We start from the raw sequence: 27148 nt of genomic DNA on the forward strand, positions 1-27148 counted from the left end.
ATAAAAAAGCATTTTAAAAAAAAAAAAAAAAAAAAAAAAAAACTAATTGTAACCTTATCATTGACAGTACTGCATTTTACACAGTATGTTTTTCTCCTAGAATTGTCATAAGTGAAGGTCTTCGTCATGGAAAAAAAACACATCAAATTAGTATACCACCCTCCTTGGTGAGCTGTATAGGCACACGTCGTACTAGAGAGAGTATGTCAGACAGCGAGTGTAGATTCTCTGATTGTCACTGTGTTGCGTATTTCTGAACGGGCCTTTTGTTTTTCTTCTGTGGGCACATTTCAAATAGCATCTGGTGAGCTCTTGAAACACACCAGAACGAGTGTGTTCCAATGCAAACAGAATTATTTCTGCCCCCCCTCCCTTGTTGTCAGTGTTTGGAGACACATGGTGGCATTGCTTCCTCCTCCTCCTCCCGCTTTCCTCATCTGTCTCTCAACATGTAGACATTTCCATAACAGAAAAAGATTTATTTTTTTTTTAATTTACTGCTTTCCATAATTTTGCAACATATGGTATAAATGATTTTGATGCAAATGCACAAGCTAATTATTTTCAGAGGAGACTAAAACGGAGCCCGGCACTGAAGTGGAATGAAAGCAAATTTGCAAACGCCTTAAATTTTGCAAAGCGTTTACTGTTAAGTAAACTTTGCTAAGTAATTTAATTAGCATGGACCGCTGGCAGGCGCTCAGGGAGAGGGAAGCGGGGTGCACACTGGGAGAGATGAGAAGGGACGGAGTTGAGAATGTTAACAACATATGGCAAAGCAATTTTATTTATTCAGCACTATATCTTGGGCGGGGCTAGCCAGAGTGATGTGCTGTGATTGAAATATCACCACGTAGACGCTAAAGATTCCAGTCAAACTACATCTTTGCAAGAACGAGTACACATGTACATCTTTCCACCAGCTGTCCTTTTACATTGGAGCATCTGTTCATTATATGTGTCAACATGAATTTTAGCCCCATTAGGACCTGCAGTCATTCTCGCATTACGGTACCAGTACCACAAGTGGTCATTGTCCCTCTGCAAAAAGAATAGCTTTCTAGTACCAACCATGTTTGATTACAGTGTTGTTTTTGGCAGCCCTTTTAATTTGCCTCTTCGTATTTTGGACGAAAATACCAATTAGCATTAGTCATATTTTAGTCATTTCGAAATGTGTCGGTCTTCATCTAGTTTTCAGCGACAAATACCGTATTTTTCAGACTACAAGTCGCACCTGAGTATAAGTCGCACCAGCCATAAAATGCCCAACGAAGAGAAAAAAAACCTTTACAAGTCGCACTGGAGTATAAGTCGCATTTTTGGGGGAAATTTACTTGATAAAATCCTACACATAGAACAGACAGGTCATCTTGAAAGGCAATTTAATATAAAAATACAATACAGAACAACATGCTGAATAAGTATACAGTGTACAGTGCATGGACAACGAAATGCAAATATACTGTCCTCACCAGGACGCTACAGCTCGGTCCTGGCTATTCAGCGAGCTAAACTCCCAAATGACGATGCTGGACGTCCGTATAATTTGCTGAATCAATTTAGTCCTCGATACCAAACAGTTTCGCATCGACGTAAATAAATGATAATTAGGTGCTTTTACAGCAATGACATGACACAAACGGTTAGCATGCGTTCGCTAGCATTAGCGCATCGTTCAAACAACCACACAATTGGCTCTAACTGTCCAATCGCAGGTGGAAAACACAGGGTTTGCCTCTGTATAGATATTTTAGAAGCATAAACAATGAACGTGGGTTCGCAGCCGTGTTTCTCTCTCGCTAACTCGCCCACTCAGAGCTACATAGCCGTCGGTCTTCTTCTGGCGTGTGAGCGCTCTTCTTCACGTAAACAAGTGCAAGTGCGCCCCCATGTGGGCGTGAAAGCGCCACAAACTAAAAGCATGCATTTCAATATAAAAAAGTCAATAATACAATTGAACACACATTGCCAAAGGCAGAACGCGAACGTGGCCATAGCTATTACGTTATTCAGATAACTATAGCATAAAGAACATGCTAACAAGTTTACCAAACCTTCAGTGTCACTCCAAAACACCAAAATAACATGTGAAATGATGTCATAATGTGTTATTAATTTCACACATAAGTCGCTCCTGAGTATAAGTCGCACCCCCAGCTGAACTATGAAAAAAACTGCGACTTAATAGTCCGAAAATTACGGTACTTAATGTTTTCGCCTTTGAAAATTCAAAGGTTTTAGTTAAAAAATACAAGTTTCCAACAATGTTGAATGAACATTGACAAAGGAGCTCAAACATAAGTAGATTTTATGGTGGCCGAAAAGTGTCATTGCATGTAATTGACTTTCCTATACCAGTATATACCAGTATATAAAAGATGTAAAGCAATCAACTGCAACAAAAATGAGGAAAAAAAAAATTGTAATGGTTCAAAATTATTTTTCAAACAGATCATGTGACTAGCAACTTAGACGGTCATTTGCTTTGCACATAATTTTCAAAAAAAAAAAAAAAGTGGGGGGGGGGCAATTTTATTTTTCAAATGATTTTTTTCTTTCATTGAAATTTTTTTTTTTTTATTTTTTTTATTTTTTTTTTTGGATTGAAGCAACATTTTTTGGGGGCTAAATGATTTAGATACAAATGTCCTACTCATTATGTGGCCCAAACACAAAAATCATTGCTTCAATCAAAAACAACTTTTTCAATGAAAAATTAAGTGTTCAAATGCAAATTTTTCAATCTCAAATATTTTTTCGCATTCAAAAACTTTTTCCATGATTGAAATTTTTCTTTTTTTTTGATTGAAGTGATTTTTCTTTTTGAAAATATATATTTTTTGATTGAATAATAAAGACAAAAATGTCCTAGCCAAAATGTGGCCCAAACGCAAATCAACATTGGGATTAAATTAAATTCAGAAAACACAAATGGGATTTGTGTCTGACCCCCCTGACAAGCCGCTGCATATGAATGAGGAGGATGCAACTCAAGTCTTTATGTGAACTTGGTCAAAAAAGTTGTTTTCATTAATTAAATCTTTCTGTGAGACTTCTCTAGATATCCCACATTTAGACATGGACACTTACGGCATATAGCCGGGTGCGGTGTCTAACCCCTGGATTTATTTCCCTAAATTTTTTTTTTTTTTTAATTTGAGCGGTATGGCTTATGGTGCACTCTTTAGTGAAGAAATATACAATACATAGTGCATATTTATAGATATGAGGAGTGGTGTTGCTATAATTTTACCATGTGTTTTAACTAGGGCTGTCAAACGATTAAAATTTTTAATCGAGTTAATTACAGCTTAAAAATTAATTAATCGTAATTAATTGCAATTAATCGCAATTCAAACCATCTCTAAAATATGCCATATTTTTATGTAAATTATTGTTGGAATGGAAAGATAAGACACACGACGGATATATACATACAACATACTGTACATCAGTACTGTATTTGTTTATTGTAACAATAAATCCACAAATGGCATTATTAACATTCTTTCTGTTAAAGTGAAAGAAAGAAAGACTTGTAGTTCTTAAACGATAAATGTTATAGTTACAAGTTATAGTAATTTTATATTAAAACCCCTCTTCATGCTTTCGTTTTAACAAAATTTTCAATCAAAAGTAGAGTTAATATAATAATAATAAGAATAAAGATAACAATAATACAAATAGAGTGAAAAGTTTTACGTGTATTTTGCATAGCCAAATTAATATGGAATGCCAGTTTATTTTGCATTGTTGTTTAACTGTGTGTCAGAATAGGGCCTCATTACTATAGACAAGTGCTTTTCTTTTTGAGAACTTTTTTTTTTTTGAGAGATAGGAATATTATTTTTGTTGTGCTTTCACGAAACGATACTTATGTTTGTTGTGAAGGAGACGCTTATGCCAATAAACAGTGCGGTCCAAAGAACGCCTGTGTCCACTCGCCTTTACTGTATAACATATACCGAAACCCATTGGCAGTGTATCAAATACTTGTTCTCCCCACTGTATCTGTACATATCTTACCCAAAATAAAACAAGAGACACATAATTGTCACTAAAAGAAAGAAAACTTACCGAAATATGTGTGGAGCACAAATAGCAATTTGCATTGCATTTTGAATACAGCATAAACGTCTCACAACTACTAATTCTCCCACGTTTAGAAGACATAACATGAGTATGGAACGGCGCTGCCCCCAAGCGGCCGGTGGCATTCTCTTCACTCTTAATGTCCGTAAACGGCCTCATTGTAATGTTTGAGGCAATATGCCAGCGGGTCATTCATTGCATGCGTTAATTGCGTCAAATATTTTAACGTGATTAATTTAAAAAATTAATTAACGCCCGTTAACGCGATAATTTTGACAGCCCTAGTTTTAACACTAAATGGCTTGTGAGTGAACAACTGCAGCTAATTGAACTATTGTCGTGTATTACCACTATGTTCGGTAATGATGTTATGGAGAAAAGAACTCCATGCCAGCATTCCCCATGAATACAACGTAATTATGTTTGGCAACCATTACATACACATTTTAGTCAGGAGAAGAGCTTAGCGTTATTAAAGGCATATAAAAACAAGTAGTCCAATTTGGACTTTCTCCTTAACGACTTCAGACAGGTGTCAAGCGTAGACAAACCAGCAAGGAAGTTAATTCAGACCACTGAGCCCCTGCCAAGTTCAAGCCTCTGATGAGAGCTTAAGGACTGTTTGTTTTTGCTGCTGTCAAAGGTTCAAATGGGGAGAGGACGGAGGTTTTGATGACCCCCTGGCCCTTAGACCCACGGTGGGTGTTCTGCAAACACTCCCATTGACATGCGGATAAGGAGAGGCCCTCTGCCGCTGCCTCCCTCGTACAGCGCTCGTGCTCATTTGAGTGGAAATGGACAGCGCTCTCAAAAGAGCGAGAGCTGAGCAAGAGGCTGAAAAGAAAACAGTACAATAACCTGTGGAAATCTGCCTAGTGTGTATCAATGTACTTTTCGGGGTGAGCGCATTAGCATGAGATCAGAACATCACATTGCTTGTGGTATTCAAAGCATATTAACACATTGGCAGCCATTGACGGGACTAGATGTCCAATCCGGTTTGACAGGGAGAGGCTGGCAACGGATGATAGCTGCCTGCCCTTGTAGTCAATATGGATTAACGTCTTGCACTGTCAATGGCACTGACACATTAGCATTCACAGCCAGTTCTCCAAGTTTTAAATGAACGAATCACTGTCAATTGCAGACAAAGAGTTAACAGCCAGCAAAGACTATATTAAGCAAAAACAACGAATGAATGACTGTCTTAAAGGGAACCACGGATAAAAAGACATGTAGTTCCTAAAAAAACAAATGTTAGTACGAGTAATAATAATTTGATATTAAAACCCCTCTTAATGTTTTCGTTTAGTAAATTTTGTAAGATTTAAATAAAAAAAATAAACCAATAGCTCGCCACTGTTGTTGACGTCGCAGGGCAGTGACGTCACTCTAACTATGTAAGGTAGTGATTTAAATACACCGCAAGATGTCAATGGCGAGTTTTACATTAACTCATTTGCTCCCAAAAACGTATAAATACGTTCTATTTTCTAATTGTTTCAGTGTCCCAAAGACGTATTTATACCAGGGCTGTCAAAATTATCACGTTAACAGGCGGTAATTAATTTTTTTAATTAATCACGTTAAAATATTTGACGCAATTAATGCACATGCCCCGCTCAAACAGATTAAAATGACAGCAGAGTGTAATGGCTACTTGTTACTTGTTTTTTGGTGCTTGGTGCCCTCTGCTGGCGCTTGGGTCCAACTGATTGGCTGAGTGGCTTTCAGCACCATGAGTGAGCATGGTGTAATTATTGACATCAACAATATGTGAGCTATTAGTTAAACAAAAACATTAAGAGGGGTTTTAATATAAAATTTCTATAACTTGTACTAACATTTATCTTTTAAGAACTACAAGTCTTTCCACCCATGGATCGCTTAAGAGAATGTTAATAATGTTAATGCCATCTTGTTGATTTATTGTTCTAATAAACTAATACAGTACTTATGTACCGGATGTTGAATGTATATATCCGTCTTGTGTCTTATCTTTCCATTCCAACAATAATTTACAGAAAAATATGGCATATTTTATATATGGTTTGAATTAGAGCTGTCCCGACTAGTCGACGTTGTCGACGGCATCGATGACGTAAATGTATCGCCCGTCGACAGTATGTTTTGCCCGTCGACGGGTAATGACGGGTTAAAAAATATATATATACATGCGGATAAAGTTTAGAATGGCGGGCGCTCGTGATACAAGCGGTTGTTACTGGCACCCCCAAGGGTGCCGCTGTTATTTCAATGTGACCGGCGTTGTCAGATTGAGCAAAGAGGAAGAAAGTGGGCGAGCGAGCGAGAGAGAGGGAGCGAGATCGGTGAGTTGGAAAAGTGCGCGGGTAGCGCCGAGTTGACTGGCTTCATCCCTCACGTTTTAGTTTTGGTCAATATAAGTATCCTTAAAGAGCCATCCGACGCCTCTCGGTGTTTTTATGCACGCCGCCGCCTTCCTGAGGAGGAAATCGGACGAACCCAGACGAGCCAAGTGAATCGTCGGTGAGGAGTTAAAAACACCGCCAATTTCCAAAAAGGGCAGAGTTGGTGACACGTGAAAGCGGCATAAAGCCAAAAAAGCGGACCAGAATAGCCAGAGACTGGAATTATTTCAAGGAAAATATGGAGGGTGCCACTTTGTGTACTCTTTGCTAAACTGAGCTTGCATACAACGGTAGCACGTCGGCTATGAACGAACACCAGAAGTGCCGTCACCCAAGTGTAATTTTTGAAGACAAGAACAAACAACAAGCTAGCGGATCGTAAGTCCATACAACTTTTTAACAATTTTTTAAATGGAACTTGCCTTTATGTGCGTCGTATCAACGTGCATTTTTATTTAATAAAATAATTAATATAATTATATATTTTTTTAAATTATTGTTAAATTTATTAGGATCATGGAAGCTCCCACTTAGGGAACATATATACATATATACTGTATATACATAATATAATACAAATATATATGGAAACACCACTGGCCTGCTTACTGTAATCCATGACTACACTGATGTTAGTTATTTAATATTATATTTACATTTTGTAGTATACTATAAAATTAATACTATATATTTATGTTTTGTTACTGTGGGTATGTGTGCCTTTCATTCAAAATAATTGTGGTAATATTTCAGTGTGCCCTCTACTTTATTTATTTTCAGGTTAAAACAAAAGTTGAACAGTTTTTCCCATCCCCAAAAATGCGGAATGCACACCAGAAAAAGCATCTGAACTCACACAAAGTATTCTGAAAATGGTTGTCCGGGACATTGCAATTCATTTTAACATTTAGAATTATATAGACAATGGCATACCACAAAAAGAGTAAGAATTGTTTTGACTCCTGTTAAAGAGGTGAAGTCACCGTGTTTCCGTTTACATTTTTTTGCTCTAGTTAATGCCAGCAGCATTTGACCTCATTGTTTGTGATTTATTATTGTTATTTATGTTATTTATTTATACGTTAATAAAGAATTTAGGTGTTCCAAAATGTTTTTTTTTGTGAATTAATAAGCTTGAACAAAAAAAATCATTATTACAGTAGTTTAAAAAAAAAATAATTTAGATTAGTCGACTAATCGTAAAAATAGTCGGCTGACTAATCGGGAGGAAATTTGTCGTTCGGGACAGCCCTAGTTTGAATTGCGATTAGTTACGATTAATTAAATTTTAAACTGTAATTAACTCGATTAAAAATTTTAATCGTTTGACAGCCCTAATTTATACGTCTTTTACGTTTTTTTCATTGGAGGGAAATAGCGCATTTGGTAAGACCCGCAACCCGATTCAACGGCAACGAACGGCCAAGCTGCACAGCCGGGCGCCGGCGGAAGATGAACGAATGGATGCCAGGCGGTGGACGACCGAGCAGAACAATCGGAAGGACGCCCGGGATGCCAGGCGCTGGACGACCGAGCAGAACGACCGGGACCACTAGTGCAGCGGACGATGCCTTTGAGTCCGTGCTGCTCGCGAGCAGAGCCCGCAGAGACTCAAAAAAATGTATCTTTATGAGACAGACGGCGATGAGGGAAAAGTTTAACCGGCTGTCGCGGCCAGAACAGCGTCATCTTTCAGTTAGTTATGAGTAAATAAATGGTTACTTTGCTATCAAAAGCTCTATTTGTCTTGTTGTTTATCTTATTTTGTAAAAGGACAACATTATTCAGATGTTTGGGATGTAACTGAAGCAAAAAATAGCTGCGTATAAGTCAAAGTTATGTTTGAAATGTATGCTTTCACAAAAAGCTCAATTTCTCCGTGTTTTCCTCAGAAATTGGAAAATTGCTCAAACTAAGCTATTTTCTAATGCTGATTTCTAAAGAATGGAAAAAGATATGAACTAACTTTTTTTTATGCTGAAAGAAGGGAGTCTAATCTTTCATTCCATGTTCCATGTTTATTTAGCGATAGAACTGAATTTTCTGTCGGCCTTGCGAAATCAGTCAAAATCCAGTAAAACGGCTGGGAGCGAAGGGCCTTGCTCTGGTGAAAATGGCTGGGAGTGAATGAGTTAATGAGACATCAAGCCAATGACCGCGTTTTGTCCCTCGACTGACGTCGTAGCTGTTTTTTTTTTTTTTTTTTTAAGACTGGGTCTATTGTGATTCACGTTCATTTGAGTGTTGCCTTCACAAGACTCCTGAAAAGGGCTCCCAGCATCATAGTTTGTGTATTGTGACTAAATATTGCCATCCAGTGTATTTGAAATTGTTACACTGGCTTCCAGTGAGTCAAAGGATAGACTATAAAATACTACTGCTTGTCTACAAAACACAATGGCCTTGGACCAAAATACATGCTTGATTTGTTAGATTCCTACGAAACATCTAGACTCCTAAGGTTGTCTGGAACCGGTCTCCTGTATGTTCCAAGAACAAGAACCAAGCAGGGTGAGGCAGCATTTAGTTATTATGCTCCTCACCTCTGGAACAAGTTGCCTGAAGATCTGAAGTATGCTCAAACTGTTAGCTCCTTTAAATCACGGCTAAAAACACTTTTGTTTAGCAAAGCATATCATAACTGTCGAATTATTTTAATCTATTTGCTTTCTATTCCTCTTGTGCTTTATCTCCATTGCTGATTTCAATTAGTAGTAGTAGTATTTTATATTGTTTTATTTTTATTTATTTATTTATTTATTATTTATTCATTTATTTGTTTGTTTTTTATTCTATTTGTGATTAAACGCAATTTTAATGTATTACAGTGATACCTCAGCTCACGAACGCTTAAGCTCACGAACTTTTCGCCTCAAGAACATTAAATTCGCGAGCATATAGTCTCTGCTGACGAACTAGTTTTCGGCGGACGAACCAAACCACGCAGTCGAACAGCGCCACGAGAAGCTGACGCACACTCACGGCGTCCCAGTTCGTCCCCTCCCTTTCGTTGAGTGCGGACGTGGTTTGTGTTTGATAGACATTTTGGACCATATTGAGTGTACTTTTGCTATTATGGGACCGAAAAAGACCCCACCACAGGCTAGTGTTAAGCCTAAGAAGACATTAAAGAAAATAAGGTATATTTTTGTGTAGTTTTAAGGCTTATTTAGTAGAAAATTATGTTTTATGGGGACCTGGGAACGGATTATTCTCATTTTAATTGTTTCTTATGGGAAATAAATGTTCGGAAGACGAACTTTTGGCCTTACACACACTTTCTGGGAACCAATTATGTTCGTGAGCTGAGGTATCACTGTATTATATTTCCTGTTTCGATTGTCTTTGTTTTTACGTTGTATTGATTTAGTGTGATTTCTATGATTTTCATGTGATGTAAAGCACTTTGAATTGCCTTGTGTTGAATATAATTTGACCAAAGTCTGAGTAAGTTTTATGTGTATTTTGTACATCTATTTTGATTGTGAATGCCAGTTCTCTTTGCATTGTCGTGTTAACTGTGTGAGTATAGGGCCTCGGTAATACAGATTGAAGCAGTTTTGTTCTTGGTGACTTTTTGAGAGATATGAGTATTCGTTTCGTAGTATTTTTACTATATGATACTTAAGTGTTGTGAAAAAGTTGCCGGAGCTTATGCCAATAAACAGCATGGTCCGAGCTACGAACCTGAATGCCTGTGTCCACTTTTTCTCTCTCCCACCGTGGATTAAAGAAAGTACAGCATCGGTCAAGGGAAAAAACACACTCATTGGCTTGATCTCTAATTAAAGTAAAACTCGTCATTGACACCTTGTGGCATATTTAAATCACCACCTTACATAAATAAAGAGTGATGGCCCTGTGATATCACCGCCCTGCGACCTACAAGTTAAAATAATTTTACAAATTGTATAAAAACGAAAATATCAAGAGGGGTTTCAATATGAAATTATAATAACTTGTACTAACACTTATCTTTTAAGAACTACAAGTCTTTCTATCTGTGGATCCCTTTAAAAAGAAAATGGCATGGGTGGGTGGACGGACCAGCAGGCAAACAGGCCTTCTCACCATTACTGACAGCCCTTTATTTTTTGCATAAAGCTTACCATATTTTTCGGACTATAAGTCGCACCTAAGTATAAGTCGCACCAGCCATAAAATGCCCAATTAAGAGGAAAAAAACATATATAAGTCGCACCGGAGTATAAGTCGCATTTTTGGGGGAAATTTACTTAATAAAATCCAGCACATAGAACAGATATTTCATCTTGAAAGGCAATTTAAAATAAAAATACAATATAAAACAACATGCTGAATAAGTGTACAGTATGATAATGTTACATGATGCATGAACAACAAAATGCGAATGTGGCCGGTATGTTAACGTAACATAGCTATTTCAAGAGTTATTCAGATAACTATCGCATAAAGAACATGCTAACAAGTTTACTAAACCATCAGTGTCACTGCAAAATAGGGCTGGGTGATATGGCCTTAAGCACGTACCACGATAAATTGAGCAGATTTACCTCGATAACGATAAATGACGATAAATTCACCCAAGCAGACTGTTATATAATTTGAAAATCTGAATCAATGCATGAAAAAGATGAACCGTTTCTTGTTGATTTATTTACCAGCTTTCAATTTAATATATTTAACAATTGTACATGCAGTCTAAACATTAAGTATACAAAAATTTATTGTAAACAATAAGAATTCAAGGAATAGTAATAATTTAATAAGTTAATAAGGAAATAGAAAAAAAACCATTTTACTTGGGTCATTTTTTAAAGATTATTTACTTGAATATAATGGCTGCCATTAATGGCTAGCAGGCCTATGGATAGAGTGGTAGGTATCGAAATGATACAAAGAAAGACATACGGTATTGACAGAATGATAAGATGACTGAAATATAGATGTATGGAGGGACATGTATATGGTTGGACAAAAAAATAATAACGATGATGATCATAAAGACGATTGGATGCATGGATGGTTGGACAGCTGTTTGGATGAACAGCTATAGAACGATGGAAAGAACGGTGGTAGTTGATGGTAAATGAAGGAATGGGCAATCATGATTATTTTAGATTGATATTCTTTTTTATGATGCGATGGTACACTGTCATGTTAAGAGAGTTAATAATGAAGAAATATCTTGTGTGTATAATTTGGTGTTTATACGCACATATGTGTATTTGATATGTGGGCCAAGCAGGAAGTGACCCATAAACATATCCATCCAGCTCTTTCATTGGGAGCCAATGATGCCCTCCTCCTCATAATCCACATACTCTGTCACTCTATAACACACACACAAACACACACTTAAAGCCCCCAGTGAGCGCTAAGCAGGCCAGCGGGCCAGCCGAGGGGGCTCATTACAGGTCCGCAGAGCCCCCCAACACAAAGGCCTTATCCGCTTTAGCCACGGGATGATCTGCTCTCTACTGACTAGAGAGAGTCCATAGACGGACAAAAGGCAGGAGGGGGGGCGGGAGGTAGGTGGAGAGAAGAGGGGAGCCGCGGGCTTCAAGGATGTCAGGAGACCCCGGGAGAGAAAGCCTGGCGGGCGCTCACAGAGGAACGGAGAGAAGGAGGCGGCTTAAGCTCCATGGCTACGTCAGGACATTAACATTCACACAACCTCCCAACATCTGCTGCCTCCTGCTCACCCTCCATCCCTCCCTGTTTCCATGTCTGCTGCCCAAGACGGGAACAAAGACGTTGAGGCAAGAAAAGCACTCATAAAGTTACCGAAACCATCTTCCATTAACTGACTAGTTCTGGGGTATTTGGGTATGTAAGTGTGAATCATCCGGACCAAGATTGGTACTTAAACCTCTTTGTGCACAACGTGGTACGTGTTTGCACCAAATTGGAATTGGAGATCGATTAAGATTGTTAGAAGCCAACCACTAACCTGAGCTGACAAAAGACAACTCGACATTCTCTTTCAATGACTTATATGCAGAAAAGTCACATTGTAGTGTGTAACTTAAGATGGTGACTAGGGCTGAAACGACTACCGTATTTTTCAGACTATAAGTCGCACCTGAGTATAAGTCGCACGAGCCATAAAATGCCCAACGAAGAGGAAAAAAACATATATAAGTCGCACAGAAGTCGCATTTGGGGGGAAATTAACTTGATGAAATCCAACACATAGAAGAGATATGTCATCTTGAAAGGCAATTTAAAATAAAAATACAATAGAGAACAACATGCTGAATAATTGAACAGTATGATAATGTTACATGATGCATGAACAACGAAATGCGAACGTGGCCGGTATGTTAACGTAACATAGCTTTTAAGAGTTATTCAGATAACTATAGCATAAAGAACATGCTAAAAAGTTTATCAAACCATCAGTGATACTCCCAAAAAAAAACAACTTAACATGTAAAATGATATAATAATTAGGGCTGTCAAACGATTAAAATTAGAGATGTCCCAATCGATCGGCATCCCAATCGATCGGGTCCGATCACGTCATTTTCAAAGTATCGGAATCAGCAAAAAAATATCGGCCATGCCTTTTTTTAATATATATATTTTTTAATTAAATCGTTTTCTAATTGTATTTAACGTTACAAACGTAATATGTTACACTCATCCAGAGTCTTTAGTTAAGGCTTAAGGTAGAGTTATCAAATTTATCCCGATTAATTTTTTTTTTTTAAATGTATCACGTTAAAATAAAAAATATTTAACGCAATTAAAGCATGCGCTGCACGACCCACTCACGCATTGTCGCGCTCAATCCATAATGGCGCCGTTTTACCTATATAGAGAGATAAAAGGCAGGGTAAAATGAGTAGAGTGAATTTTGGCAGCCCTTGGAGCCTTTTTTGAATTGGCTAGAGCCTTACAATCCCTCTCCCTATGAATAGAAATATCATGGGAAGGAATGTGGGGAAGCAAGGTAGCAATTGATCTTTTTCTGAACAACTTATGTTATTTCCCAATGCAGAGAAGATATATCAATTGGTAGCATTACATGGTTCCACTTCCCATCATGCATTGGGGCATGGCTAAAGTATCATTTACTGAAAGCTTAACAAATACACTAGATGGCAATATTTAGTCACAATATACAAAGTCACAACTCTTTCTATCCGTGGATCCCTCTCACAGAAAGAATTAATAATGTAAATGCCATCTTGAGGATTTATTGTCATAATAAACAAATACAGTACTTATGTACTGTATGTTGAATGTATATATTCGTCCGAGTTTTATTCTTTTTTTTTTTCTTAATGCATTGCCAAAATCTATATGATCGGGAAAAATTATCGGGAATGATTGGAATTGAATCGGGAGCAAAAAAAAGCAATCGGATCGGGAAATATCGGGATCGGCAGACACTCAAACTAAAACGATCGGGATCGGATCGGGAGCAAAAAAACATGATCGGAACAACCCTAATTAAAATTTTTAATCGAGTTAATTACAGCTTAAAAATTAATTAATCGTAATTAATCGCAATTCAAACCATCTATAAAATATGCCATATTTTTCTGTAAATTATTGTTGGAATGGAAAGATAAGACACAAGACGGATATATACGTTCAACATACGGTACATAAGTGCTGTATTTGTTTATTATGACAATAAATCAACAAGATGGCATTAACATTATTAACATTCTCTTAAAGTGATCCATGGTTAGAAAGACTTGTAGTTCTTATAAGATAAATGCTAGTACAAGTTATAGAAATTTTATATTAAAACCCCTCTTAATGTTTTCGTTTTATTAAAATTTGTCAAATTTTCAGTCAAAAAATAAACTAGTAGCTCGCCATTGTTGATGTCAATAATTACACCATGCTCACTCAATGTGCTTAAACCCATAAAATCATTTGGACCCAAAAGCCAGCAGAGGGCGCCAAACACCAAAAAACAAGTAACAAGCGGACATTACACTGCTGCCATTTTATTAATCTGTTTGAGCGGGGCATGTGCGTTAATTGCGTCAAATATTTTAACGTGATTAATTTTGAAAATTAATTAACGCCCGTTAACGCGATAATTTTGACAGCCCTAATAATAATGCGTTAATAATTTCACACATAAATCCCACCGGAGTGACTGGTGGAATTCGTTGCCTGGATTACATTTAATGCGGCACAACGCCCTGACGTCACATGCGTACAGGAAGAAGAGGTGGCAGATATATTTGATTTCAACCATGCATGAATATAGAGGTAAGACGCCGATGAAAGCAAAGAAGAAGGCACCAAGAAAAGGCAGAAAATGTCAAAAGTGTGGGAGCATTTCAAGCTGGACACCAAGGTGAACACTGTTTCATGTATTCACTGTAAGATAGCGCTTGCATACAACTACAACATGTCTGCAGCTCCACCAAAGGCACCCTGTTTATTCCAAGAGTGGAAGACCGATACCCGAGACAAACTAGAATTAGGTTCACATAGCGCTAATACATAAGATTAACGTTACTGCACCTTGCCATCGTAATGTTAGCCCTGTTAATGTCCCTTGCCATCGTAATGGTAGCCCCTTGGAGGGCTAGGTTTCTATTAATTATGACTACAATCGATGGGTGGCTTTCATACAGCCTTTATTTGATTTGGTAAAACAGCGCTGTAGAGTGATGAGGGTGTAAAATAAAAACATAATAAATCCAACTGTCAATTTTAGCTTAATAGTCATTGATAGATAAAACATCAAGTAGCACTGGTGCCTATTGTGCTCCAATACAGCAGGTATCATTCATTTATTTTTACACTGCAAAACCTCAAAATCCTATCAGGAATTACAATTTAGAATAATTTAAAACTTAACTAGAACTTACAAATAGCTTGATACAAATGGAAATTCAATTGAAACACGTGGGAAAAAAACTAACTTTTAAGTGATATGTGTTATCAAGCGTAATGATATTTTAGGTAAGAAATACGTTTTTTTTTTTTTTCCATAAGATCTTTTTTTTGTGTGAAATCAGTGAATTTGTTGTTTTATTTTTATAGTCATATCTGAGATGCAATTGTTTGCCGTTTTCAACAATGTACATCTAAAATAAAGACATTGTTTAAAAATGGTTCAATATTAGTTGAATTACCTGGTTTTCTCGAGTACGTTTATAATTGCTCTTTATCTAAACAAACAAACAAAAATCAGATTATTCTATTAATCGATGGAATTTTCAGTAGAATACTTGATTACTAAAATTTTCAATAGCTGCAGCCCTAATGGGGACCCCAAGTAGAAAATAATACCTGACCCTCAAGAACACACAATTTTCAACCCCGGTTTAATGAGACTATGAACTATTTTCCCACAGGTCTTCAGGAAACTTTGTCTAAGTTTTTGTTCAATGTATACTGCTTACAAAACCAATTCTTGCCACAAATTCCTACATTAACGTCTATGTCTTTTGGTAGGTACTACACCAGGATTTGTTCCATATAACCAAACACTCCTTTATGGTATTCAAGGAGTGGAGCTAAATATGACACATCTGATCAACTGGCCAACAGAGATTCAAAGTTTCCACATTCGCAATGGGTCAGACAAGGTAGTCTTAAGAAATCGTTAGAATCACGACAAAGAGAAGAAGAAAAATTTAGTGATTTATTGTCCACTATTATTGGAATGATGATATCCTATCCAAGAAATGGACAGATATAAAAAGTCTAAGTTAGGAGTCCGTAAGAAATGAGGGGGCCGGGCAGTGTTTAAGTCGAACCTTAACTTCAAGACATTTTAAGAATCCATTTATGGTACACCTGTTTTGATGTAGCACAGATATTGCCAAGTCGCACCAGACTTCATTCACACCCAACCACTATTGTAACTCAATCCAGTATGAAATCAAACATTTCTTCACTTGTACATTAGGTATTGAAAATATACACATTCAAATAATGTAGTGTCAAGTGAAAATATTATGCTTTATGTGTCAGATGGTCAAAAGCCCCAAAAATTGCCAGTACAGACAGCTGTTGCTCGGCAACATCCAGTTAGGCCGAAGGACTCTTGTTCAGTATGTGTGTATTAGTATAAATCTGATTCGTAGATGATGTATGGACGCCTACCTCTTTCATATATTTCCCGTGGTCAAATTAGAGCAGCACTACTCTGTGTGTCAGTACATGACTATAAACATGAAGGTATCTTTCTACAGAGTCAATCTCTGCTTGTCGCATGTGGCTCAGAACTCTATACAATGGAATATTTACACGATGTGAATGTTGACCTCTGTGATTTATATTCTGCAATATGTTTGAAATCAAGCTGCTGTAAATATGGAAACAGGGAAACTCAAATTGTAGTACTGTGGGAATGCGTACATTGATTGGGACCAAGAGTAATTTAAACAAACAATAGAAGTGCAATACAGTGATCCCTCGTTTTTCGTGGTTAATGGGGACCAGAACCCGCCGCACTAAGTGAAAAACTGCTGGCTTCACAACGTACGAGACCTCTGATAGTTTGTATGTTTTGACAAAATATTGCCATCCAGTGTATTTGTTGAGCTAAACGGAATGTTTGAATAGAGTTTGACTAAAGTCTGAGTAACTTTTATGTGTATTTTGCATAGCTATTTTGATTGGGAATGCCAGTTCTCTTTGCATTGCTGTATGAGAATAGGGCCTCGTTAATACAGACTGAAGCACTTTTCTTTTCGTGAACATTATTTTCTTTTGAGAGATAGGAATAGCATTTTTGTTGTGCTTTCACTAAATGATACTTATGTTTGTTGTGAAGGAGTTGCCGAAGCTTATGCCAGTAAACAGCGCGGTCCAATGAATGCCTGTGTCCACTCGCCTTTCTCTGCTTCTTAGCTCTCCATGTGCAAAAAACGGCGTCATTGTAATCTATTTCAGGTAATGTATGAGCGGGTCATTCTGCGCCTGCGTTAAATTCGTCAACTATTTTAACGTGATTAATTAGAAAAATTAATTACCGCCCATTAATGTGATAAATTTGACAGCACTAATTATTATCAGTAATTTAAAAAGTACTTATATCGATCTAGTCATAAATGTATCAAACTCACATGAATAGACGACCTGTCAACTGTCCTATCTACGTATGATAGGTCAGCAACAACAACAACAAAAAAACGGACGCACTTCAACGAACAGGCAGTATGATAGCAACAGAATTGCATCAAATTTTAGAATTAGAAAAACCAGTACGGGTAAACTTACGTCTTTAAAAACACAAAGTTGTCTTCTACGCTTTCAAAGCTGTCGTAGCTGAAATGTTTAGAACAAAAAAGCGATTGAGGAGCCGGGGAGAGGTTCTTCTACTTGATTCTCAGAAAAGATGTCCAAATTCTGGCAGAGGAAAGTTATTTGGGCCACTGATTGAGTCTCATGCCTTTGTGTGAGCAATTCATCGCTACACATCGAGATGGCATGATAAATCTCACGAGTAAAACCCAGAAAATCTTTGAAATATATGGCAAGGAAAGCGTAGTAATATACTTCAGTATTGGAGTGCTGGCGAGGTCTTCTGTAAATTACGTCACTAGGTATCGGCTGGCAGCGAGGCACGTCCCTCGTTGCAAATGTTTTGCTATGGCAGTCATTCAAAAACTACGAGATCAATTCAATTTTTTTTTTTTTGTCACAGTTTTGACACAGTGAATGATGCATTCGATACAATTTAACCTAGTAAAACGTAAAAGATTTGAACTCATCTTCCCTTTAATGCATTTGTTGAAAAAACAAAAAAACAAAACACACAAAAAAAGTTTTTCATCTTACCAGCAGCCTGCAGAACCATTTGCATTCGAACCTTAGCCTGCTCTGCTGGTGTCTGTAGGAGAGAAAAAAACAATGACTCAAAAGTGAAGTGATTGTTGAATCTACTCTCTATCGACGAGATGTTTTAAGTCATTCGCTAACTCATTCACTATTAAAAATCTTGTCACAAGAAATTCTCTTCTTTCAAGCACCACAGACTATTGTGTTCAATGGCTACATGAACACGGAATTTACAAAAAGAAAGATTAGATTCACATCTTTAAAAAAAAAAAAAAAGTTTTGCTTCTACCCTTTCATTCTTTAGTAAGAAGCAGTTGACCATCATAAGCAATAGTTATAAATCTTAATTAGTGAATGAGCTAATCACATTTTGTTATGACTTGTTTAATGGGCTAGTACTAGTATACCATAAGGAGGAAGGCACAAAAGTACAATGTAATCTTCATCGCCAAAACCTTATAGCTGCTGAGTTTTCGTTAAAATATAATTGTGACTTAAGTGCATTTGAAGGCTGTTTTATTTATTTATTTTTTTTTTTTTTTTTAAGCCTAGTAACTCTCATGAAGTCTCGTCTGAGATGAGATTTTCTAGAGAAAGATGGACACCCAAGACCTGTAGTGTGTGGAGAAAATGTGATAACGCGACTGGGTACATCATTTCCTGTGGCGTATGAAGGTGAAAAAAGTATATATTTTAAAACTGAAAAAAAAACACCTCATGAAAGAGTGAAAACGTTTTTTTGCGATATTTGAAGTTTTTTTTTTTAAAAGTCAGGATTCTCCACCATCATTTTTCCATTGTAAAATTTCAGTTTTGCGAATTACTAGGGATAAGGGAAACACAGCTCGTGTCAACTGTAGCTAACAGTGTTGCTAATCTTACTTTTGAAAAGTTATTAGTTACAGTTACAAATTCCTTTTCCCAAAAATTAATTGAGTTAGTAACTCAGTTACCTCAACGTATGTGTAATTAGTTACTCGGCAAAGTAACTGATGTTATTTTTCATGTTCTACACGTTATTATATGATCCTTTATAACTGTATAACTATATCGTCTTTCACATCAAATATGTTTATATAATTGATTTAACTGAACTGTCTTCTTCATTCCCAAAAAACATAGGTCACATTTTTTTTTTACATAAAAAAAAAAAAATCGCCCCTATAAAAGTGTAATTGTATACAAACTTTAACTTTCAAATGCTGTGAGATAAAAACCCTTTTGTTTTTGCTGTTGGACTGAACCCACACCAAACTGTGATCCCCACACCAATGTGCATACTGAACTGTGATTTGTGTGTACCGTCACACCCCTTAAAAAAAATTTTTTTTTTTTTCAATGTACAGGTATGGCTGTGAATCTCTTCCCTCGTCTATCTTTACTCTAATTTTCATTCAAGAAAAAGTTTAGGGCAAGTGACTATTTTATTAAGAAGAGACAAAAAAAAAAAAAAAAAAGATTATGTAACAGCTACAAGGACAATACCCACTTAGCGATGAGAATGCATACTCAACAGGAAAACAGTCCATTATTTTCAATTAATTGTACCCTCTTCAACGCCACGAACTGTATGTAAAAAAAAAAGAAGAAAAAAAAAGTTGCCCAAGAGTTTAAGATGACGCTCGCCACGCTAAATGCTAGTGCTTGCGAGAATGCGAATGCTATTCTAACGCTCCCAGGTCCGAGCCACCTAGCATCGCGTTTGCAATGGCATCACAACCCCTTTCCCTCCTCCGCGAAACCGCTCTCCTCTCTCCGTGTGTCTCAGACATTTCTCGCGTCATTCAACCAAATTGTAGTAAAGCACGTTGGAAAGATGGGAAAAGTATTTCATTAGATTACTCACTATTGAAAAAAATAATGCAGTTAGTAACGCTGTTATACTCTAACGCCGTGATTAACTCATTCACTCCCAGCCTTTTTCACCGGAGCAAACCCCTTCGCTCCCGGCCGTTTAACTGGATTTTGACTGATTTTGCAAGGCCCACAGAAAATTCTGTTCTATTCTATATAAACATTGAACCCAGCAAAAGAAAGATTAAACTCTCTTCTTTCAGCAGGGAAAAAAGTAATTTCATATCTTTTCCCATTCTTTAGATATCAGCATTATAAAATAGCTTAGTTTGAGCAATTTTCCAATTTCAGATGAAAAAACAGAAAAATCGAGCTTTTTGTAAAAGCGTACATTTCAAACATAACTTTGACTTTAACACAGCTATTTTTTGCTTTTATGACATCCCAAACATCTGAATATTGTTTTCCTTCTACAAAATAACAAACAACAAAACAAATAGAGCTTTTGATAGCACAGTAACAATTAATTTACACATAACTAAACTATTGAACTGAGAGATGACGCTGTTGTGGCCGCGGCTGTATCGGCAGACGGGGTAAATTTTTCCCTCATCACCGCCTGTGTGTCTCATCAAGATAAAAAATTTTTAGGGCTGTCAAACGATTAAAATTTTTAATCGAGTTAATTACAGCTTGAAAATTAATTAATCGTAATTAATCGCAATTCAAACCATCTATAAAATATGCCATATTTTTCTGTAAATTATTGTTGGAATGGAAACATAAGACACAAGATGGATATATACATTCAACATACGGTACATAGGGACTATATTTGTTTATTATAACAATAAATCAACAAGATGGCATTAACATTATTAACATTCTGTTAAAGCGATCCATGGATAGAAAGACTTGTAGTTCTTAAAAGATAAATGTTAGTACAAGTTATAGAAATTTTACATTAAAACCCCTCTTAATGCTTTCGTTTTAGTAAAATTTGTAAAAATTTCAAACCAAAAAATAAACCAGTAGCCCGCCATTGTTGATGTCAATAATTACTTACACAATGCTCATGGGTGCTGAAGCCTATAAAACCAGTTGCACCCAAGCGCCAGCAGAGGGCGGCAAAACTCCATAAAACACAATTAACATGTGGGCATTTCACTGTATTGTCATTTAAATCTGTCTGAGCGGGACATGTGCGTTAATTGCGTCAAATGTTTTAACGTGATTAATTTAAAAAATTAATTACCGCCCGTTAACACGATAATTTTGACAGACCCAATTTTTTTAAATCTTTCTTTTGTAGTGACCACTACTTCATAACAGAATTCACGAAGGGAACTTGTGTGGGGCATGTGCCTTGTGTTTACATCGTTGCGTACATTTTTCTCACGGTTCTTACTTTTTCCAACTGTTTCCTGACTATTTATCTTCATTCATTTCCTTTCATGGTCCGATATGAGTTCTTACCAAATGCGCTACTGCTCTCCAGTGGCCAGTTTTAATTTTAGTTTTTTTTTGTCTTAAATGGATTTTGAGCATTGTGCTTTGGAGCGAACTTGCATCAGAACCTAGAGATGTCTCTTGTGGAAGAAAAAAAAACGTAAAAGATGTATAAATACGTTTTTGGGACACTGAATTAAAAATAGAACGTATTTATACATTTTTGGGAGCAAATGAGTTAACAACACTGCTTACGAATAAAATGCTATATATTACTAAAACTATGGAGCCTGGCTTTGCTATGTTACAGAATACAAGATTACCACAGCCGGTTTGTTGAATAGAAATACATCTAGGACTCCTTTTAATTGAGTAAGTAAAATAATACATTAAGCATAATTTTAAATGTAAAATAATACATTAAGCATAATTTTAAATGTAGATGTTTATATATTTGCTTTTATTTGTTTCCATGACAGTACATCAAAATATAGCTTGACAATAGTGATCCCTCATTTTTCGCGGTTAATGGAGACGCCCTGCAAAAATCAAAAATCTGCGAAGTAGAGGCAGAGCTTATTTAGATTAAAAAAAAAACTTTTTTGTGTGTTCAATGTATTTTTTCAGATTTAGCATTGGAAAGACATAGACGTCCCCCCCAAGAAGTATATAAATATAAAATATAAAAGTATAATAGGCATAGGTGTTAAAGGGTTAATAACGAGTAATAATTAAAATAATTTGAAACATACTTTAGTCTATATATACTGTATATTTTCATGAATGTTTTTTCGGCACTTCAAATGTAACAATTATGATTAGTATTAAACATGTTATTGTCCCACCGAATTATATTTAAACACAATAAACGTAGAAAAATGCTTGTCTTTACTAAATGCTTCATTTAGTGAGTCCACTAAAATCCGCTCACGCTGCTCACTTAAACACAATGCGTTGCCACAGCAAATGTTTAACAAGCTAAACGAAGATTGACACATGCAGCGCCTTGAAGTTTCAGGTCCCAAGATAGATCAAACCTTAACGCCTGTCAATCATCGTTAACTTTAACAAGCAGCTCCAGTCCACTGCCTGACCAAGAAAAGCAGCAGGAGAGTGCGAGACCATGTCATCGGATCCATAAAATACTATTTATTTATTTATTTTTGGGGGAAAAAATCCACAATGGACTGAGGATACGAAGTTTGAAGCGCAAGGTAGCGAGAGATCACTGTAATCCACAAAGAGCACAGATGGAATGGGTGCACGCAGGCCTTTTGTGTGAGTTGCATAGGAAACCTCCCTCCCGAAGCCGTCAAGAGAGCGCGTTGGCGGTTAGGGCCGCTAGCCAGGGCTTTAGGCCTAGCAGCGAGCGCGCTCTCCCGCCGTGCTGGATGTGTCGTGCGGTGCAGGTCCTGACCTGCCCAAGGGTGACGGATCGCATCGTGCAGCACAGTTCCATGCAGACCAGTTACACAGAGACACGTTACAAATCCCTAATCGTGACAATATAGAAAAGCCCCAAGCCGACACAACGTTTATCTATGTAATCTACTTGGAAAGCTGCTCGCTCCCTCCCAACGCTACTATATTTTACCCAAGACTGTCTTTAACCGTGATCATTAGCAGGAATTCTCCCTCAAAGTGTCCTTACCAAATACCAGGGGACAACTTCCACCCTGTTACCAGTAGTGGCTGCCAGGGTGGGAAAAAAAAATCTGACGACTGAAGAAATAAGAGACTCATCCAAGACACACCAGAACCAATGAGGAGCCGATAAAGAAATTTATTTGGTTCAAATTTCTTATTGGTGGGTACATGTGAACAAGGGGAGAGGGTGATTGCGCTTTGTCACCTCCCTGCTTTTAGCTTCGCTGTTAGACCAATATCTCTACTATTAGATTTGAGGATCTTAATTGTCAAGGAAGAATGATGGTAAGGATTGTGAGCAGAGCCATTAAAAAAAAGAAAAGGTGGGGGCGCAGAAGGATTGCTCTCACAGGCTTCCCGGCGCAATGGAATAGCGACCCTTGTTACCATGCAGCGGCAGAAACTGTGTAGGATTAGAAAGAAATTAAATGCTAATGGGGATGGGATCTGAAACCGCTGCCTGGGAGCATCATTTAGACAGTGGGGCCGGGGTGTTGCTGACAGGCAGCAGTACCCCCACGCCCTCCCACTGCTTTCCCTGCCAGCAACCCACCTCCTCAGCTAAGGGGGGGAAAAAAATCTGATTTATCAAACTGTAAACTTGTCACTTTGTAAAAACGTCACTTTCCAGTGGCAGGGAAATATAATGACCCGCTTTAATGCAGCGATGTCATGCTGCTGGATCCCAGACACAGCGGCGCACATTATGGCACACTTAATGCGGTGTGTGTGTGTGCATGGGTTTGTGTGCGAGTGTATCCCCTGTAGCAGGTGACATTGCGCATCACACTCCACGTTGACGGGCGCCGCTCGACAGCTGAAATTACCAATCGCTATTATGCCTAGGAAACGGGAGGCTTGAATTCCTCAACAGCGCACATACACACAAGCATCTCAGTGTTTGATGGGAAAATTCAATTTATTTTCCAGGAGACTTTTTTTAAACAAACATTTTCACCGTTAAAAATAAGACACGTCCTAAATGAAAAAAAGTAATTTCAAAGTTGAAGGTCAAATCTTGAAATTTTTTTAATGTAAATACAATGATCCCTCATTTTTCGCCAAAAAAATTGTGTGTTCAATGTTTTTATTCAGATTTAGCATTGGAAAGAGATACATACAGTGGATCAAATAAGTATTCAGTCAACCACCAATTATGCAAGTTCTCCTACTTGAAAAGATTAGAGAGGCCTATAATTGTGAACATGGGTAAACCTCAACCATGAGAGACAGAATGTGGAAAAATAAAACAGAAAATCACATTGTTTGATTTTTAAAGAATTTCTTTCCAAATTAGACTGGAAAATAAGTATTTGGTCACCTACAAACAAGCAAGATTTCTGGCTGTCATAGAGGTCTAACTTGGTTCCACTCGTTACCTGTATTAATGGCACCTGTTTTAACTCATTATCGGTATATAAGACAGCTGTCCACAAGCTCAGTCAGTCACACTCCAAACTCCACTATGGCCAAGACCAAAGAGCTGTCGAAGGACACCAGAGACAAAATTGTAGACCTGCACCAGGCTGGAAAGACTGAATCTGCAATTGGTAAAACACTTGGTGTAAAGAAATCAACTGTGGGACCAATTATGAGAAAATGGAAGACATACAAGACCACTGATAATCTCCCTCGATCTGAGGCTCCATGCAAGATCTCACCCCGTAGAGTCAAAATGATAACAAGAACGGTGAGCAAAAATCCCAGAACCACACGGGGGGACCTAGTGAATGACCTACAGAGAGCTGGGAGCACAGTAACAAAGGCTACTATCAGAAACACAATGCGCCGCCAGGGACTCAAATCTTGCACTGCCAGACGTGTCCCCCTGCTGAAGCCAGTACACGTCCAGGCCCGTCTGCGGTTCGCTAGAGAGCATTTGGATGGTCCAGAAGAGGACTGAGAGAATGTCAAAGAAAGACTATGGTCAGATGAAACCAAAATAGAACTTTATGGTACAAACACAGATTCTCATGTTTGGGGGAGAAAGAATACTGAATTGCATCCGAAGAACACCATATCACTGCGAAGCATGGGGGTGGAAACATCATGCTTTGGGGCTGTTTTTCTGTGAAGGGACCAGGACGACTGATCTGTGTAAAGGAAAGAGTGAATGGGGCCATGTATCGAGAGATTCTGAGTGAAAATCTCCTTCCATCAGCAAGGGCTTTGAAGATGAGAAATGGCTGGGTGTTTCAGCATTACAATGATCCCAAACACACAGCCAGGGCAACAAAGGAGTGGTTTCGTGAGAAGACTTTCAAGATCCTGGAGTGGCCAAGCCATTCTCCAGATCTCAACCCCATAGAAAATCTGTGGAGGGAGTTGAAAGTCCATGTTGCCCAACGACAGCCCCAAAACATCACTGCTCTAGAGGAGATCTGCAAGGAGGAATGGACAAAAATACCAAGCAACAGTGTGTGAAAAGCTTGTGAAGAGTTACAGAAAACGTTTGGCCTCCGTTATTGCCAACAAAGGGTACAAAGTATAGAGATTAACTTTTGGTATTGACCAAATATATATAACTCTAACCCTGAATTCGCGAGTTTTTTTTTTTTTTTTTTTGTCTGTTTCCCGAACATATTCTACATTTTTTTTCCTTCTCGTGATCGGACAATGTATAATTTTAAAACCACGAGATCGTAATTTTAGGATAAAGTGTCAATTATGTACGTACAGTATATTTCCACCCTTAATTTAGGGAAATCAAATGGAATGCAGTTCAGGTAAAATGGAACCCCCCCACCCCCCCCCCCCACCCAAAAAAAAAAAAAAAACAAGTTAAAACGGGACCATTTTCCACCAGAATAGGTCAAATGCAATAAAAATGCAATACTATTTTCAACAAAATGATCAGACGGTGTCATTCTTTTCAAACTGTTTAATTCGCCAACATTCAGCTTTAATGAATAGCTTTCAGTTCAAAATACTATAAAATAAAGGGAAGGCAAAAAAGATGACTAAAAACTACACTAAAAGGAATCTAAGAAGTCCAACAACTAACAAACATAATGAAACAAAAATGATGTGGCTTTAGAATGTTGCACTCCGACACTTTTTTTCCTCTGTAATTCACATGTGCGTGCCCTCCTCCTCTGTGTGTAATTCATTAGTAAACAATAAAGAGGCGTTAATTGCACTCCCCAGAGACAGATGTCTGAGCCAGAGAGAAAGACAGAATGAGAGAGGCAGCTGAAGTAGCATCCTGCTCAATTAGAGCACAAACAAACAAGAAACGTATTGTGTGTAGGTTGAAATATAACCGACGTGACGAGCTTATAAAAATAAAGAGATAAACAGAAGCTGGGAAATTGTATAAATTGAAGAAGAAAAGTTGGGAAACAATGGGTATTGCATAACATGGCTAATGTGTACTGTAGTTTGTTATGTGGCAAATGTACAAAAGTTTCTTAAGGTTTGAGAGAGAAGTAGTGACGATATAGTGCAGTAAGTGTGTTACTTAAAACAGAGGTACAGTATTTTTCGGACAACAAGTTGCACCTGAGTATAAGTCGCAGCAGGCATAAAATGCCCAACGAAGAGAGAAAAAAACATGCATAAGTCGCACCGGAGTCTAAGTCGCATTTTTGGGGGAAATTTATTTGATAAAATCCAACACATAGAACAGATATGCCGTTTTGAAAGGCAATTTAATATAAAAATACAATAGAGAACAACATGCTGAATAAGTACAGTGTACAGTGCATGAACAACGAAATGCGAATATAGTCCTCACCAGGACGCTAGGGCTCAGTCCTGGCTATACAGCGAGCTAAACTCCCAAATGACGATGCTGGACGTCCGTATAATTTGCTGAATCAATTTCGTCCTCGTTACCAAACAGGTTCGCATAGACATAAATAAATGATAATTAGGTGCTATACAGCAATGACATAAACAGTTAGCATGCGTTCGCTAGCATTAGCACATCGTTCAAACAACCACACAACTGGATTAAAGTGTCCGATCGTGGGTGTAAAACACACAACAACAACAGAAAAGATGATACACACAGGTGTTGC

At 37.6% G+C, this 27148-nt stretch overlaps 1 protein-coding gene across 2 annotated transcripts in view; it reads right to left on the reverse strand.

Moving 5' to 3' along the window:
- The window catches only part of rsrc1 (arginine/serine-rich coiled-coil 1), a 318330-nt gene that overhangs the window by 163458 nt on the left and 127724 nt on the right, over positions 1 to 27148 (reverse strand). For both annotated transcript variants that reach the window (XM_057838118.1, XM_057838119.1), the window contains exon 6: positions 18237 to 18288. In XM_057838118.1, the coding sequence (XP_057694101.1) occupies positions 18237 to 18288 (52 nt within the window). The remainder of the gene's footprint in view (positions 1 to 18236; positions 18289 to 27148) is intronic.

This window comes from Corythoichthys intestinalis, chromosome 6 (assembly GCF_030265065.1).
Source record: "Corythoichthys intestinalis isolate RoL2023-P3 chromosome 6, ASM3026506v1, whole genome shotgun sequence".
Classification (NCBI taxonomy): Eukaryota; Metazoa; Chordata; class Actinopteri; order Syngnathiformes; family Syngnathidae; genus Corythoichthys; species Corythoichthys intestinalis.